At 43.0% G+C, this 12,239-nt stretch overlaps 1 protein-coding gene across 2 annotated transcripts; it reads right to left on the bottom strand.

The window, feature by feature from the left end:
• Positions 1-3,507: 3,507 nt before the first annotated feature.
• Positions 3,508-7,362, bottom strand: LOC139375850 (angiopoietin-related protein 3-like). 2 transcript variants are annotated; one of them, XM_071117774.1, is made up of 7 exons: positions 6,750-7,362; positions 6,295-6,399; positions 5,632-5,755; positions 5,364-5,477; positions 4,984-5,079; positions 4,604-4,876; positions 3,508-4,390 (listed from the first exon to the last, which is right to left on the bottom strand). In XM_071117774.1, the coding sequence occupies exons 1-7, from the start codon at positions 7,263-7,265 to the stop codon at positions 4,173-4,175; spliced, it is 1,446 nt and encodes a 481-aa protein (XP_070973875.1). In that variant the 5' UTR covers positions 7,266-7,362; the 3' UTR covers positions 3,508-4,172. The 2 variants fall into 2 exon arrangements, with proteins under 2 accessions (XP_070973875.1, XP_070973874.1); XM_071117773.1 differs by having other exon boundaries at positions 6,289-6,399; positions 6,750-7,361.
• Positions 7,363-12,239: the final 4,877 nt, after the last annotated feature.

The following is a 12,239-nucleotide window of genomic DNA, read 5'->3' as shown; positions in this document are numbered from 1 at the left end:
CCTGTGAAGGGTTTAAACTTGTTCTCCAGGTCAAACATCTGTTTGCACGGAGTTCTGGGCACATGGCGTACTCCTCTATGGATCTACTGATCAGGGATATTTTGTTAGTGACTGCCTCCTGGGCCTAGGTTGGTTCAAACAAAAGCATGACTTCATGATGTTACACAAGGACACTCATTTGTGTTGATCTTAATTGTGCTGCTCTAGTCTATTCAATTGTGCTGCTCTAGTCTATTCAATTGTGCTGCTCTAGTCTATTCGATTGTGCTGCTCTAGTCTATTCAAGTGTGCTGCTCTAGTCTATTCAATTGTGCTGCTCTAGTCTATTAAATTGTGCTGCTCTAGTCTATTCAAGTGTGCTGCTCTAGTCTATTCAAGTGTGCTGCTCTAGTCTATTCAAGTGTGCTGCTCTAGTCTATTCAAGTGTGCTGCTCTAGTCTATTCAATTGTGCTGCTCTAGTCTATTCAATTGTGCTGCTCTAGTCTATTCAATTGTGCTGCTCTAGTCTATTCAAGTGTGCTGCTGAAGTCACCCATTATTGATATAGAATGCCATTGTATCAAAGTGTCACATCTGCATCACTGAGCATGATACTTGTGGGAAATGTCTCTATCTTGTAATGCACTTGGCTAACAACCTTTCCTACTGGTCCCTGTTCTCTAGTTACAGTATCTCCATTAGCAGTGTTGAACTTGATGCCAAAGTCTCCATTGGATCCCTTCGGGGGTTGTGACTGGCAGTGAGGATGATACCACCGATGGCCTTGTACTTCCTGATCACACAGGAAACTGCGTGGATATGATCCCGTGATGACCCATCATGAGCTGACCAACCTGCCAAGATGACAGGTCTTTCAGGTTAGTATCTCTGTTGTGGTCACACATTTTAGCTATTGAAAAAAGCCACTATGGCTTGGAGTTATACACATTTCATGACTTAATGTGGATGGTAAAGATTGCATTTTATTCAATATTCACTTCTGGATTTTAACATGAGAAATCCATAGGCTATGTTTGCTGGTGGTTATACTTAGCCAACCGAAGTATACTACAGTCATTGTGGTAGAAACACATGAAATATACTACAGTCACATGAAATATACTACAGTCACATGAAATATACTACAGTCGCATGAAATATACTACAGTCACATGAAATATACTACAGTCACATGAAATATACTACAGTCACATGAAATATACTACAGTCATATGAAATATACTACAGTCACATGAAATATACTACAGTCGCATGAAATATACTACAGTCGCATGAAATATACTACAGTCGCATGAAATATACTACAGTCGCATGAAATATACTACAGTCACATGAAATATACTACAGTCACATGAAATGTACTACAGTCACATGAAATATACTACAGTCATTGTGGTAGAAACACATGAAATATACTACAGTCGCATGAAATATACTACAGTCACATGAAATATACTACAGTCACATGAAATATACTACAGTCATTGTGGTAGAAACACATGAAATATACTACAGTCACATGAAATATACTACAGTCACATGAAATATATTACAGTCACATGAAATATACTACAGTCATTGTGGTAGAAACACATGAAATATACTACAGTCACATGAAATATACTACAGTCACATGAAATATACTACAGTCACATGAAATATATTACAGTCACATGAAATATACTAGTCACATGAAATATACTACAGTCGCATGAAATATACTACAGTCGCATGAAATATACTACAGTCACATGAATTATACTACAGTCACATGAAATATACTACAGTCGCATGAAATATACTAGTCGCATGAAATATACTACAGTCACATGAATTATACTACAGTCACATGAAATATACTAGTCACATGAAATATACTACAGTCGCATGAACTATACTACAGTCACATGAATTATACTACAGTCACATGAATTATACTACAGTCACATGAAAAAACTACAGTCACATGAAATATACTACAGTCACTGTGGTAGAAACACATGAAATATACTACAGGGTTTACGGGAGGGAAAAGTCTTAGGCACGCCCAGTATTTCACGGGCTGGTAGGGGGAGGCTATGGGTCCAAAAATAACCATGGAGACTAGTATGTGTGTACAGGCAGATGGTAACTGAAGACGCTCCTTAGTTCACACATGTGCAGGGGGATCACTGTCAGGGCTGTTGTCTCCAGTAAGAGAGACCCTAAGCACTGATTCAGGGTCAGTGTTGATTTGTGATGGTAATACCAAAGGCAGTACAGTATGAAGTTCGGCAGAAACTGCTTCTCCAATAGAAATCCCCGATCGCGCTTGTATGCGATGTCATGGTGACGTTGGCTAAGCTCATGCACAGAAACACTTAGTCAGGTCTAACGGTCGTCTTGGGCCGACGTGCGCATGTACAAGCTGTTAAATGAAAGGCACTCGTTCGATATAAAGTCGTTTTTTTTAACGAAAATGAAAACGTGGCTGTTTGTCACTTTCATAAGGTTGGATTAATATGTTTAGCTACTTTAAGACATTGTGCCTTAAGAGTTTGAGAAAATTAACAACGAAGGAAAAAATGTTCACTTCTCATTGACTTCTCAAACCCGGGTCTGGTCTGCCGAGTCTGCTTCCCAAGCGTTCCTGTAAATCTCGCAGTGTTGCTCCTCTGGGATTAGAAGCTGGTAATACTATCGCAGAGCAGTGTGAAGGGTCAACTTCTTCTCAGAGAGTAGAATACAATGCTGCCTCCTGGGGATAATGTGGTCTGTTTTGAGAGGCTTGTGCATAATTCCCAAACGTTATGAACGTCTTGACCTACCTTAAGCCTTTCAACGTTTCTTGTGACCTTCCAGTCAGACTAAACAATATTTCTAGCCACAACTCAGTTGAAAGCTGCTTTGATGTCCAAAGTGCACTTTTTGGGGGGGAAAACTACTAGTGCTGTAGTGCACTACTGTTACATCATGTCCACTCATTACGTCCACTCATTAGCCTGATTTAAGAAAACAATTATTTGTAGGTCTGATTGCATCAGAGGTCAGTGAGACACGTGATGTTCTTCAGGTCAAGGCTGAACAGAGGAAAACCAAAAGATACCTGTCAGACACTCACCATGTTGTCGTACCCTCACTAAAGGCCATCCCTCAGTTGACGTAAAGGAACCAGCTTGTTTTAGCCTGGGTACCAGTCTGTTTAGCTAACATCCCACTCCTTGTGCTCATGTCATTGTGAAACATGACACGAAGTCAGACTGGTGCCCAGGCTAAACTTATTCTGCCGATCATGATATCAGAGCCTATGGGAGGGTAAGTCCATTCAAGAACATTTTGATCGAGTTGTAATACTACTGTATACTGTAATACTTTATATTTACAGGTATAGTTATTAATAGCTACAGATAGACCTTTTTGGAACATGGCTATAGAGCTGGCTAGAAATCAAATTATTTGTTCATTTGGACTGTCATGTTACCGACTGTTGTAGTCTTTCGAGGATAATTATTCAGAACCACACCAGGTGTCATAAATATGCTTTATTTATTAAAAATACACTATTTACAGTACATATGTGCTGAGAGTCAATGTGACTCAGTAAGTGGTGATAACTGCTGTTATTCAGGTGGATGCCTGTGTGCTGTCCATTCAGCTCCTCATCACTTCATACCTGGTTGTATCCAGACTTACAGTAAGATCTGCACGCTCAACTCAAATGTTCACATGAAAGAATGATGTACGTTTTGCATATTTATGAGGTTTGTGTGCAGATCTCAGGTATGAATACCATCCATCATTAATACAGTCTGAAATACAGTTACACAGAGGATTCCTCAAGTGCATGTAATAATAACGAGGATTTGTCGAACAATTTCACCCTAAAATTAGAACGCTGAACTGAGTATAAAAATGTTAGACAATTAATATGGTTCCTTGTGTCCCAAAGCCTTTAATACCGAAGAGGAGAAGTGAATCCTTTTCAGACTAGCTATAAGGCAAACTGTGGTTTAGAGACACAGATTCAGAGTCCTATTCAATCAACTTGGTCCGACTGTGCAGTCGACAGAAGAGACTCACTAAACTGACCTCCTAAATCTCCTTATAGGCCTTGTTGTCAGAGACTTATCACATATTTTCGCCAAAAGGTTGTTCAAGGTCTTGTTTCTGTCCACAGGTAAATGTCTGGTGTTTATTCTGAGCTGAAGTTGCCTGTCTCTGAGGAGGTTGAAGCGAAGGTAGTGGCAGGGGTGGAGCGAATGGAGATCTGGGTGGATCGGAGGAAGTAGGAGGCCCCTCGGGTTGGCTTCCAGTGGATTCCCCTCCTACGCTCTGACCGTCCCTTGGGTCTCACGTGGATATATTTCCCGTTCAGATTGGTGTCTCCGCAAGCGTTGAACCACCAGCCGCCTGCAAAAACCCATCGGATTAGTTCAACTGGATGCTGGTGTGAACAATAGCAATCTGCATTCAATCTAATGTTCCATTAAATAGTATGCTTCATAAATTAGAGGAAATTAAATAATTTCATTCAAACAAACCCTGTACTTGAGCCCTACGATAAACCATGCATCCATAAAATCCTATAACATCCTCCCCACTCCTCACTCCCCACCACTTTACCTGTGTAGGTATAGGCACAGTGTGAGTCTTCAAGTTTGTCATTGTCCTGGTCCTTGGTGGAGAACATCATACCGGTGTGGTTGCTCATTGCGTCAGGCAGATTTCCGGACGCCTGTGAGAGGTGGATTCTATAGTGGGCCTCGGGTCCATCCAGAGAGAAGTTGTACTCAATGAAGCGCTTGCCCCTTTTCCAGTCCTCCAGTTGGATGTTCAGGAAAGTGTCACCTTGACTAGCGAGGGAGTGGATCTTCCTCAGGCCCAGCCAGAACTCTCCTGTGACACAGACAAATCAATAAGGTACACACATACCCAGGCAGGTGACTGGTCTGGTTCACTGGTCATGGGAAGTACACATTACACCTCACAACTTGATCACTCACCTTGAAAGTCTCCAAATCCGTTTTCATATTTCTCCCAATTCTGATGGAAATTCATCGACCCATCCTTCCTTCTCTGGATGACAGTAGCGCCTCCATCTGCAGAAAGGAAAGAAGAAATGCTTAACTTCAAATCAATAAATCTACATTAGTACACAATGTTTCAGCTCATACGAATGGCTGGAATGGTGAAAATGGAATGGTATCAAAAACATGGTTTTCACGTGTTTGATACCAGTCCATTCCCTCCATTCCACTCCATTCCCTCCATTCCCTCCATTCCACTCCATTCCCTCCATTCCACTCCATTCCAGCCATTATTATGAGCCGTCCTCCCCTCAGCAGCATTCAATGGGAGCATTGGTGCTACTCGTCTGTCTTACCTTCACCCATGTCACAGTAGACCATGAAGGGCTCAGATTGGTTAGGCTTGATGGCGTACACTCCACTGGCTCTCTCGCCCTTGTTGAATAGCTCACTGCAGTCTGATGAGAGATCTGTGACACAACCATATTTTACAGTCTATCAGCAGCACCTTGCTGAAACCTGTTGTTCCTCAAACATTGTGTTTTAGTGTGGACCCTGAAAGAGTAGCGGCTAATGGGAATACAAAATAAACAAAAAGATCATGACCCTTTTAAAGCACCTTACCCGTCATGTCCAAACTGCCATTGGTGGAGGTGTTGGTCAAATACCCAGCGAGGGTGGGTGTGGCAGACTGGAAGTTGTCAGATGGTTTCTCAATGGTCTCTTGCATGAAAGGGTTGTAGGTGAGCTGAAAATGAGAAGGAATAGTGTTGTTACGGCACAAGCAGTCATTTCTGTCACTCTGCACAATTGTCGTTTTTATAGGTTTGAAGCGTACACACAAATAATCCTGGTAGATGAGGTGAATAATCGCAGGTTAGCATTTTTAGTCATGAATCTTGTTCTGGAGGCAGCTCTGCAGAGTGGTCACTAGCTGGCAGAGCCACAAAGTCATCAAGTCTGATTTTAAACCTAACTCTAACCTCAATTATTTTTTTTACACTATAGACAATTTTAACTTTGCAGCTGGCCCATCTAGCAGAAATCGCTCGGTTCTACCTCCAGGACAAGATTCATGACAAAAAACGTCAACCTGCTGAATAATCACAGTAGATGAAGTGAGTTTCACACATTTAATGAAAAGCACCTTGAGCATCTGGTGATAAATACATCCAAATAATTATCGTTACTATAATGGATTGAACATAAAAATGAAGTAATTTGCCTGTTCTCATGGTTGTAAGACTGTAAGGCTCAAGCTACATGTTGTACAATAACTACCTTCACCTCCAGAGTTTTCATCTTGCTCCTCTGGTGGTCGAGCTGGTCGCTCTGCTCTCTCACAGCCTTCAGCAGCTCACTGATGCTCCTCTCCTGGGTGTGGATCACATCCTGTGTGACACATGACGGGACAGGGATGGGTCATTTCTCCAGACATGACTATTTATCCTTATAGGGTTCAACAGTTCTATCTGGTACTATAGTGGTGTTAGGGAGTAAGCTAATCACTAGAACCAAAGGTTCAAAGGTGACTTTGGTCAATGTATCTTCTTGAGGTTGGTTGAAGTGACTGAAAACCCTGTCAAATTTCCCCATAAACCTTACCTTGTCCTTGGTATCTTACCACGTCAGTATTATACATGGATATTGCAGTGAGTATTGGGAGAATCTTAATCAGCTTTAACACTATGTCCCCCCCCCCCCCCCACCCATGGGTTAAGGTCAGGTTTGGGGTGGCTCACCTTCAGTGAGTTGATCTCAGCCAGCTGCTCGGCGGGGACCAGGCCCTGAGACAGGCTGCTCAGCTTCACCTCCAGCCCTCCCACCTTGCTCCGAAGCTGGCTACGCTCCTGCAGGATGCTCTCCACTTTTGAATTGATCTCCAGCGACAGGTTCCGTATCTCCTCGTTGTTGGCCTTGAGCACCACTGTGGTTTTCTTCAGCTCCTCCTCTTCCCCCTTGATCTCGCTGGCCAGCACGGAGAGCTGGTTGAAGGAGCTGTCGAAGATGTTGAGTTTCTGGAAGATGTCGTTTATCTGGCTCTTGGTCTTATGGACGAAGTCCCTGAGGCTGTGGCCGAGCTGGAGGAGACCGTTGGCCAGGAGGCGCACGTCATCCAGAGCGGCGAAACGGGAGCGAGTTTCAACGGCGGGAACCTGAGGTAGAGGAGAATCTTTGGACATGGGCTCCTCCTTGGCGCAGAGGACCAGGGGCCAAGAAGCCACAAGAACGAACAGAAAGGTTAGCGTTAGCTTCATTATGTGTTTTTTTTTCTGTCTTGAGACCTTCAAGGTGTTGGTAGTGAGCTGGCCAGCCGCTTCAGTCCCCTCTTCCCTTGAAAAGACACCACAGGACACAGAGCTAGTAAACTATATAGGCTGCCTGGGATGAGGTTGATTATTAACTTACTCAACTGATTTTACCTCTACATATATGGATGCAGCGTTCACGAGTCCAATTTACAAAGAGCTTAACTCCTTCATGAGTAGACTCTGTTTGAAATGACTGGAGTCTGACTATTATTTCAGTGTTCTATTCTGAAATTCAAAAGAAAATAACTGAGTGGGCAGCTGTGTGTGATGCATTTAATCGGAATGTTCAGTTCAAAACACACTGGTGTGCCAGTCTGGTACAAGAATGCCAATTCCAAAATTGGTACCAGTCTGGTACCATCGATGCCAATTCCAAAACTGCCACATCCGTGTGCCAGTCAGGGAATCGTCATGGAAGACCAAATAAGATGTTCTTGTTGGTTCTCAGAAAGCATCTTAAGCAAAAAATTGTTGGAATAAAGTTCCAAGTCCAAATGTATTTAGACTTGAACGGGGCACACAATAATCAACAACCCCTGTGTATAATTATTATATCTTTGGATATGATTGGAGTTTCTTTTTTAACATTTTGAAATAGACATTCATAACATTTACTTTGGGTGAGTTGCAGGAAATTAAGCTACAGAAGTGCAGTACAGTGATTCTAAAGCCTTGTTCAAATTGGCAGTTTGAAGTAACACATTTTTTTTTGGGGGGGGGGTTAAATATCGTATTCGAATCTGTTCTTTTTCCTGCAGTCTGAACAGCCAAAAAGCAGATGGAATAAGATATTTCAAGCCCCATTTCAAACGACCTCTGATTCCTGGCCATGCGACTTGTGTCTGTTCGCCATGCGAACGGTCAAATCTGATTTATTTTCCCTCAAGTGGTTTTTAGACTGTTATTTGGCATATCTTGTTCCGTGCTAGCTACTCTGTTGACAGTTTTGACAAGCACATGTGGTAGCTAACTAATTTGTTTACAAACAAATTAGTGAATGTGCTAGAATGCAAAACAGCTACTTAGCTAGCTAGTTGACTTCTGTGGCTAGCCAGAAAGGACTTGTTTTGAAAGTTGGATCATCGTCCAATGGCGGCAAGCTTTACACCACTCCAGCCGACGCTTGGCATTGCGGATGGTGATCTTAGGCTTGTGTGCGGCTTCTCAGCCATGGAAACCCATTTCGTAAATCTCCAGACAAACAGTTATGTGCTGACTTTGTTTCCAGAGGTGGTTTGGAACTCTGTAGTGAGAGTTGCAACCGAGGAGACCATTTTTATGCCCTACACGCTTCAGGAATTGCCAGTCCCATTCTGTCAGCTTGTGTGGCCTACCACTTTGCGACTGAGCCGTTGTTGCTCCTAGACAACACCACTTCAGAATAATAGCACTTACAGTTGACCGGGGCAGCTCTAACAGGGCAGAAATTTGACGAACTGACTTGTTGGAAAAGTGGCATCCTAAGATGGTGCCACGTTGAAAGTCACTGAGCTCTTCAGTTAGGCCATTCTCTTACTGATGTTTGTCTATGGAGATTGCATGGCGGTGTGCTCGATGTTATACACCCGTCAGCAACGGGTGTTGCTGAAATAATTTGAAGGGATGTCCACATACTTTTGTATATTTAGTGTACTTGCAAGCAATAATGGTGCATTTGGAAAGTGACTTTTTCCACATTTTGTTGCCGTTACAGCCTTATTCTTCTCATCAATTTACACATAATACCCCATAATGACAAAGAAAAAACAGAAATATCACATTTACATTAGTATTCAGACCCTTTACTCAGTACTTTGTTGAATCACCTTTGGCAGCGATTACAGCCTCGAGTCTTTTCGGCTGTGACGCTACAAAGCTTGGCACACTTGTATTTGGGGAGTTTCTCCCATTCTTCTCTGCAGATCCTCTGAAGCTCTGTCAGGTTGGATGGGGAGCGTTGCTGTACAGCTATTTTCAGGTCTCTCCAGAGAGGTTCGATCAGGTTCAAGTCCGGGCTCTGGCTGGGCCAGTCAAGGACATTCAGAGCCTTGTCCTGAAGCTACTCCTGCTTTGTCTTGGCTGTGTGCTTAGGGTCGTTGTGCTGTTGGAGGGTGAACCTTCGCGCCAGTCTGAGGTACTGAGCACTCTGGAGCAGGTTGTTATCAAGGATCTCTATATGCTCCATTCATCTTTCCCTCGATCCTGACTAGTCTCCCAGTCCCTGCTGCTGAAAAACATTCCCACAGCATGATGCTGCCACCACCATGCTTCACCGTAAGGGATGGTGCCAGGTTTCCTCCAGATGTGACGCTTGGCATTAAGGCCAAAGAATTCAAACTTGGTTTCATCAGAACAGAGAGTCTTGTTTCTCATAATCTGAGAGTCCTCCAAGCGGGCTGTCATGTTCCTTTCCTGAGGACTGGCTTCCTTCCGTCTGGCCCCTCTATCATAAAGGCCTGAATGGTAGAAGGCTGCAGAGATAGTTGTCCTTCTGAAAGGTTCTCCCATCTCCACAGAGGAACTCTGGAGCTCTGTCAGAGTGACAATCGAGTTCTTAGCCCCTCCCTTACCAAGGCCCTTCTCCCCCAATTGCCCAATTGAGCTGGGCTGCCAGCTCTAGGAAGAGTCTTGCTGGTTCCAAACTTCTTCCGTTTAAGAATGATGGAGGCAAGTGTGTTCTTAGGGACCTTCAATGCTGCAGAAATGTTTTGGTAGCCTTCCCCAGATCTGTGCCTTGACACAATCCTGTCTCTGAGCTCTACGGACAATTGGCTTGGTTTTTGCTCTGTGTGCCTTTCCTAATCATGTCAAATCAATTGAATTTCCCACAGATGGACTCCAATCAAGTTGTAAAACATCTCAAGGATAATTAATGGAAACAGGATGCAGCTGAGCTCAATTTTGAGTCTCATAGCAAACAGTTTGAGTACTTGTGTAAATAAGCTATTACAGTTTTTTAAATTGTTAATACATTTGCAAAAATGTCTAAAAACCTAATTTTGCTTTTTCATTTTGGGATATTGTGTGTAGATTGATAAGATGTTTTTTTTATTTTATAACTCAACATCATTTTATAAAAGGGGAAGGGGTCTGAATACTTTCTGAATTGACTGTATATGCCAGAGGCGCGATCAATTCCGCTGAAATTCTTGTAAATGTAGGAATTAAATCACACTCCCTTGAAAAACTCCAGCTCCAACAGCTGATTAAAACATCAGTGAGGTCATACATCTCTATCGTGTATAGTAAGTTAATTCATACAATCATCTGCAGGAAATAAAAGTTTACACCGCTAGGATTACATCCTGGGCTGGTTCTACTCTTCAGCAATAAGGCCCGAGGAGGTGTGGTATATGGCCAATATACCACGGCTAAGGACTATAACTCGCAACGACGCAACGCCGAGTGCTTGGACACAGCCCTTAGCCGTGGTATATTGGCCATATACCACAAACCCCCTGAGGTGCCTTATTGCTATTATAAACTGGTTACCAATGTAATTACAGCAGTAAAAATACATGTTTTGTCATACCCATGGTATACGATCCCATATACCACGGCTGTCAGCCAATCAGCATTCAGGGCTCCCACCACCCAGTTTATAATAGAAAATAGGATATTGATACAGCAAATACTGCTACTGTACAGTAGTGCTGATGTGATTTTGATCCATACAACCTATATAGAACCTATATACAACCTAATAAACAAACTCTGATGCAACATAAGATATGCCCGTGCTCCAGAGGTCCCTCTGTTAAATGTTAACTGATTGGTCCGACATCAAACCCCAGTGTGTGGACACAGCAAACACTGCCCTCACCCCTGTGTTGAACCAGAGACCCCTGTCTCTGGTCACTCTCTGGATGGGAGCGGCTCTAACCCTCTATGCTGTGTGTGTGTGCGCGCATATGTTTGCGTGGGCGTATGTGCTGAAGTTTGGGATAGTTTCATGGGGCACGGTGGAGAAGTAAGTTGGAACTGGTCAACAGGAGTTGACACATTGCCCTGTTGCCCTACATTTTGCTTGATCACTTCAAATGGAAGTACCTGTTAACCTGACAGTGACCATAAAGGCTAGTTTATAGTCAGTGTTAAAAATGCAACTAGCTACGCAAAATGCCTGGTTGACTGCTATGCTAAAAAAAAACTCTAGTCATGGTTGCCAACAGCCTTTTGACTTTTGGTCGTGGAACCATGTGTCTCGTGATGCAAGAGAAGCTACTCTTGCCTCACATATGCTTTCTGTCGGTAGCTCAGTCAGGCTGGAACGCAGTGTAATGTGACGCAACTACACAACGTAGTCATTTTGAGTAGCTAATTGCGCTGTCAGCTTTATCTATGTAGACAATAAATGAGGCTTTACAATTGTCTCGTGGAGGAAAATCTGATTTGACCAATTGAATATAAAGCTAATTTGTATCTGAAGATTCGGTTAAAGATCCAGTAAGATAAGGTTTCATCTGGCACACGCTTGACAGTAGATAACTGGTTTCCCTTGAACTGTCTGCGGCCAGGCATGCTATACGAGTCTACAGTGGCTTTTTATCATCGACTAGTCAAACAGTTTCGCCAGACAGCATATCTACAGTAGACACAGCTTGCTAATCAAACCAAAGCCAATGTGTGTGTTTGAGCAATCGATAAGTCACGTTTCAAGCTCAACCAGTGATGAATGTCACGTTTTTGTCCTCGCTGTCAATCACCCCCTATAACCCCATTTTGCCTCATCATGTTCCTATCCATGTCATCTGTGTAGCAGTGGCTAGATGTTCTTTACCATTCGGGCCTATCAGATTTGCCACCAATGCTCCTTATAGGCCACATCACTGCACTCTATACTCTTCTGTAAACTGGTCATCTCTGTATTTCTGTCACAAGACTCACTGGTTGATGCTTATTTATAAAAACCCTCTTAGGCCTCACTCCCCCCTATCTGAG

The sequence above is a fragment of the Oncorhynchus clarkii genome, chromosome 20 (assembly GCF_045791955.1).
Source record: "Oncorhynchus clarkii lewisi isolate Uvic-CL-2024 chromosome 20, UVic_Ocla_1.0, whole genome shotgun sequence".
NCBI lineage: Eukaryota > Metazoa > Chordata > Actinopteri > Salmoniformes > Salmonidae > Oncorhynchus > Oncorhynchus clarkii.
Note: the sequence above shows the minus strand (reverse complement) of the source record. Positions and strands in the feature narration are given on the sequence as shown.

What these genes read in the sequence shown, in the direction of transcription:
- LOC139375850 (XM_071117773.1), bottom strand. Translation starts at nt 7,265, where the DNA reads ATGAAGCTAACGCTAACCTTTCTGTTCGTTCTTGTGGCTTCTTGGCCC. An exon ending in TGAAAACTCTGGAGGTGAAG is followed by an intron (nt 5,756 to 6,288) that starts GTAGTTATTGTA and finishes TCTCATTTTCAG; the next exon opens with CTCACCTACAACCCTTTCAT. An exon ending in CGGATTTGGAGACTTTCAAG is followed by an intron (nt 4,877 to 4,983) that starts GTGAGTGATCAA and finishes TCTGTGTCACAG; the next exon opens with GAGAGTTCTGGCTGGGCCTG.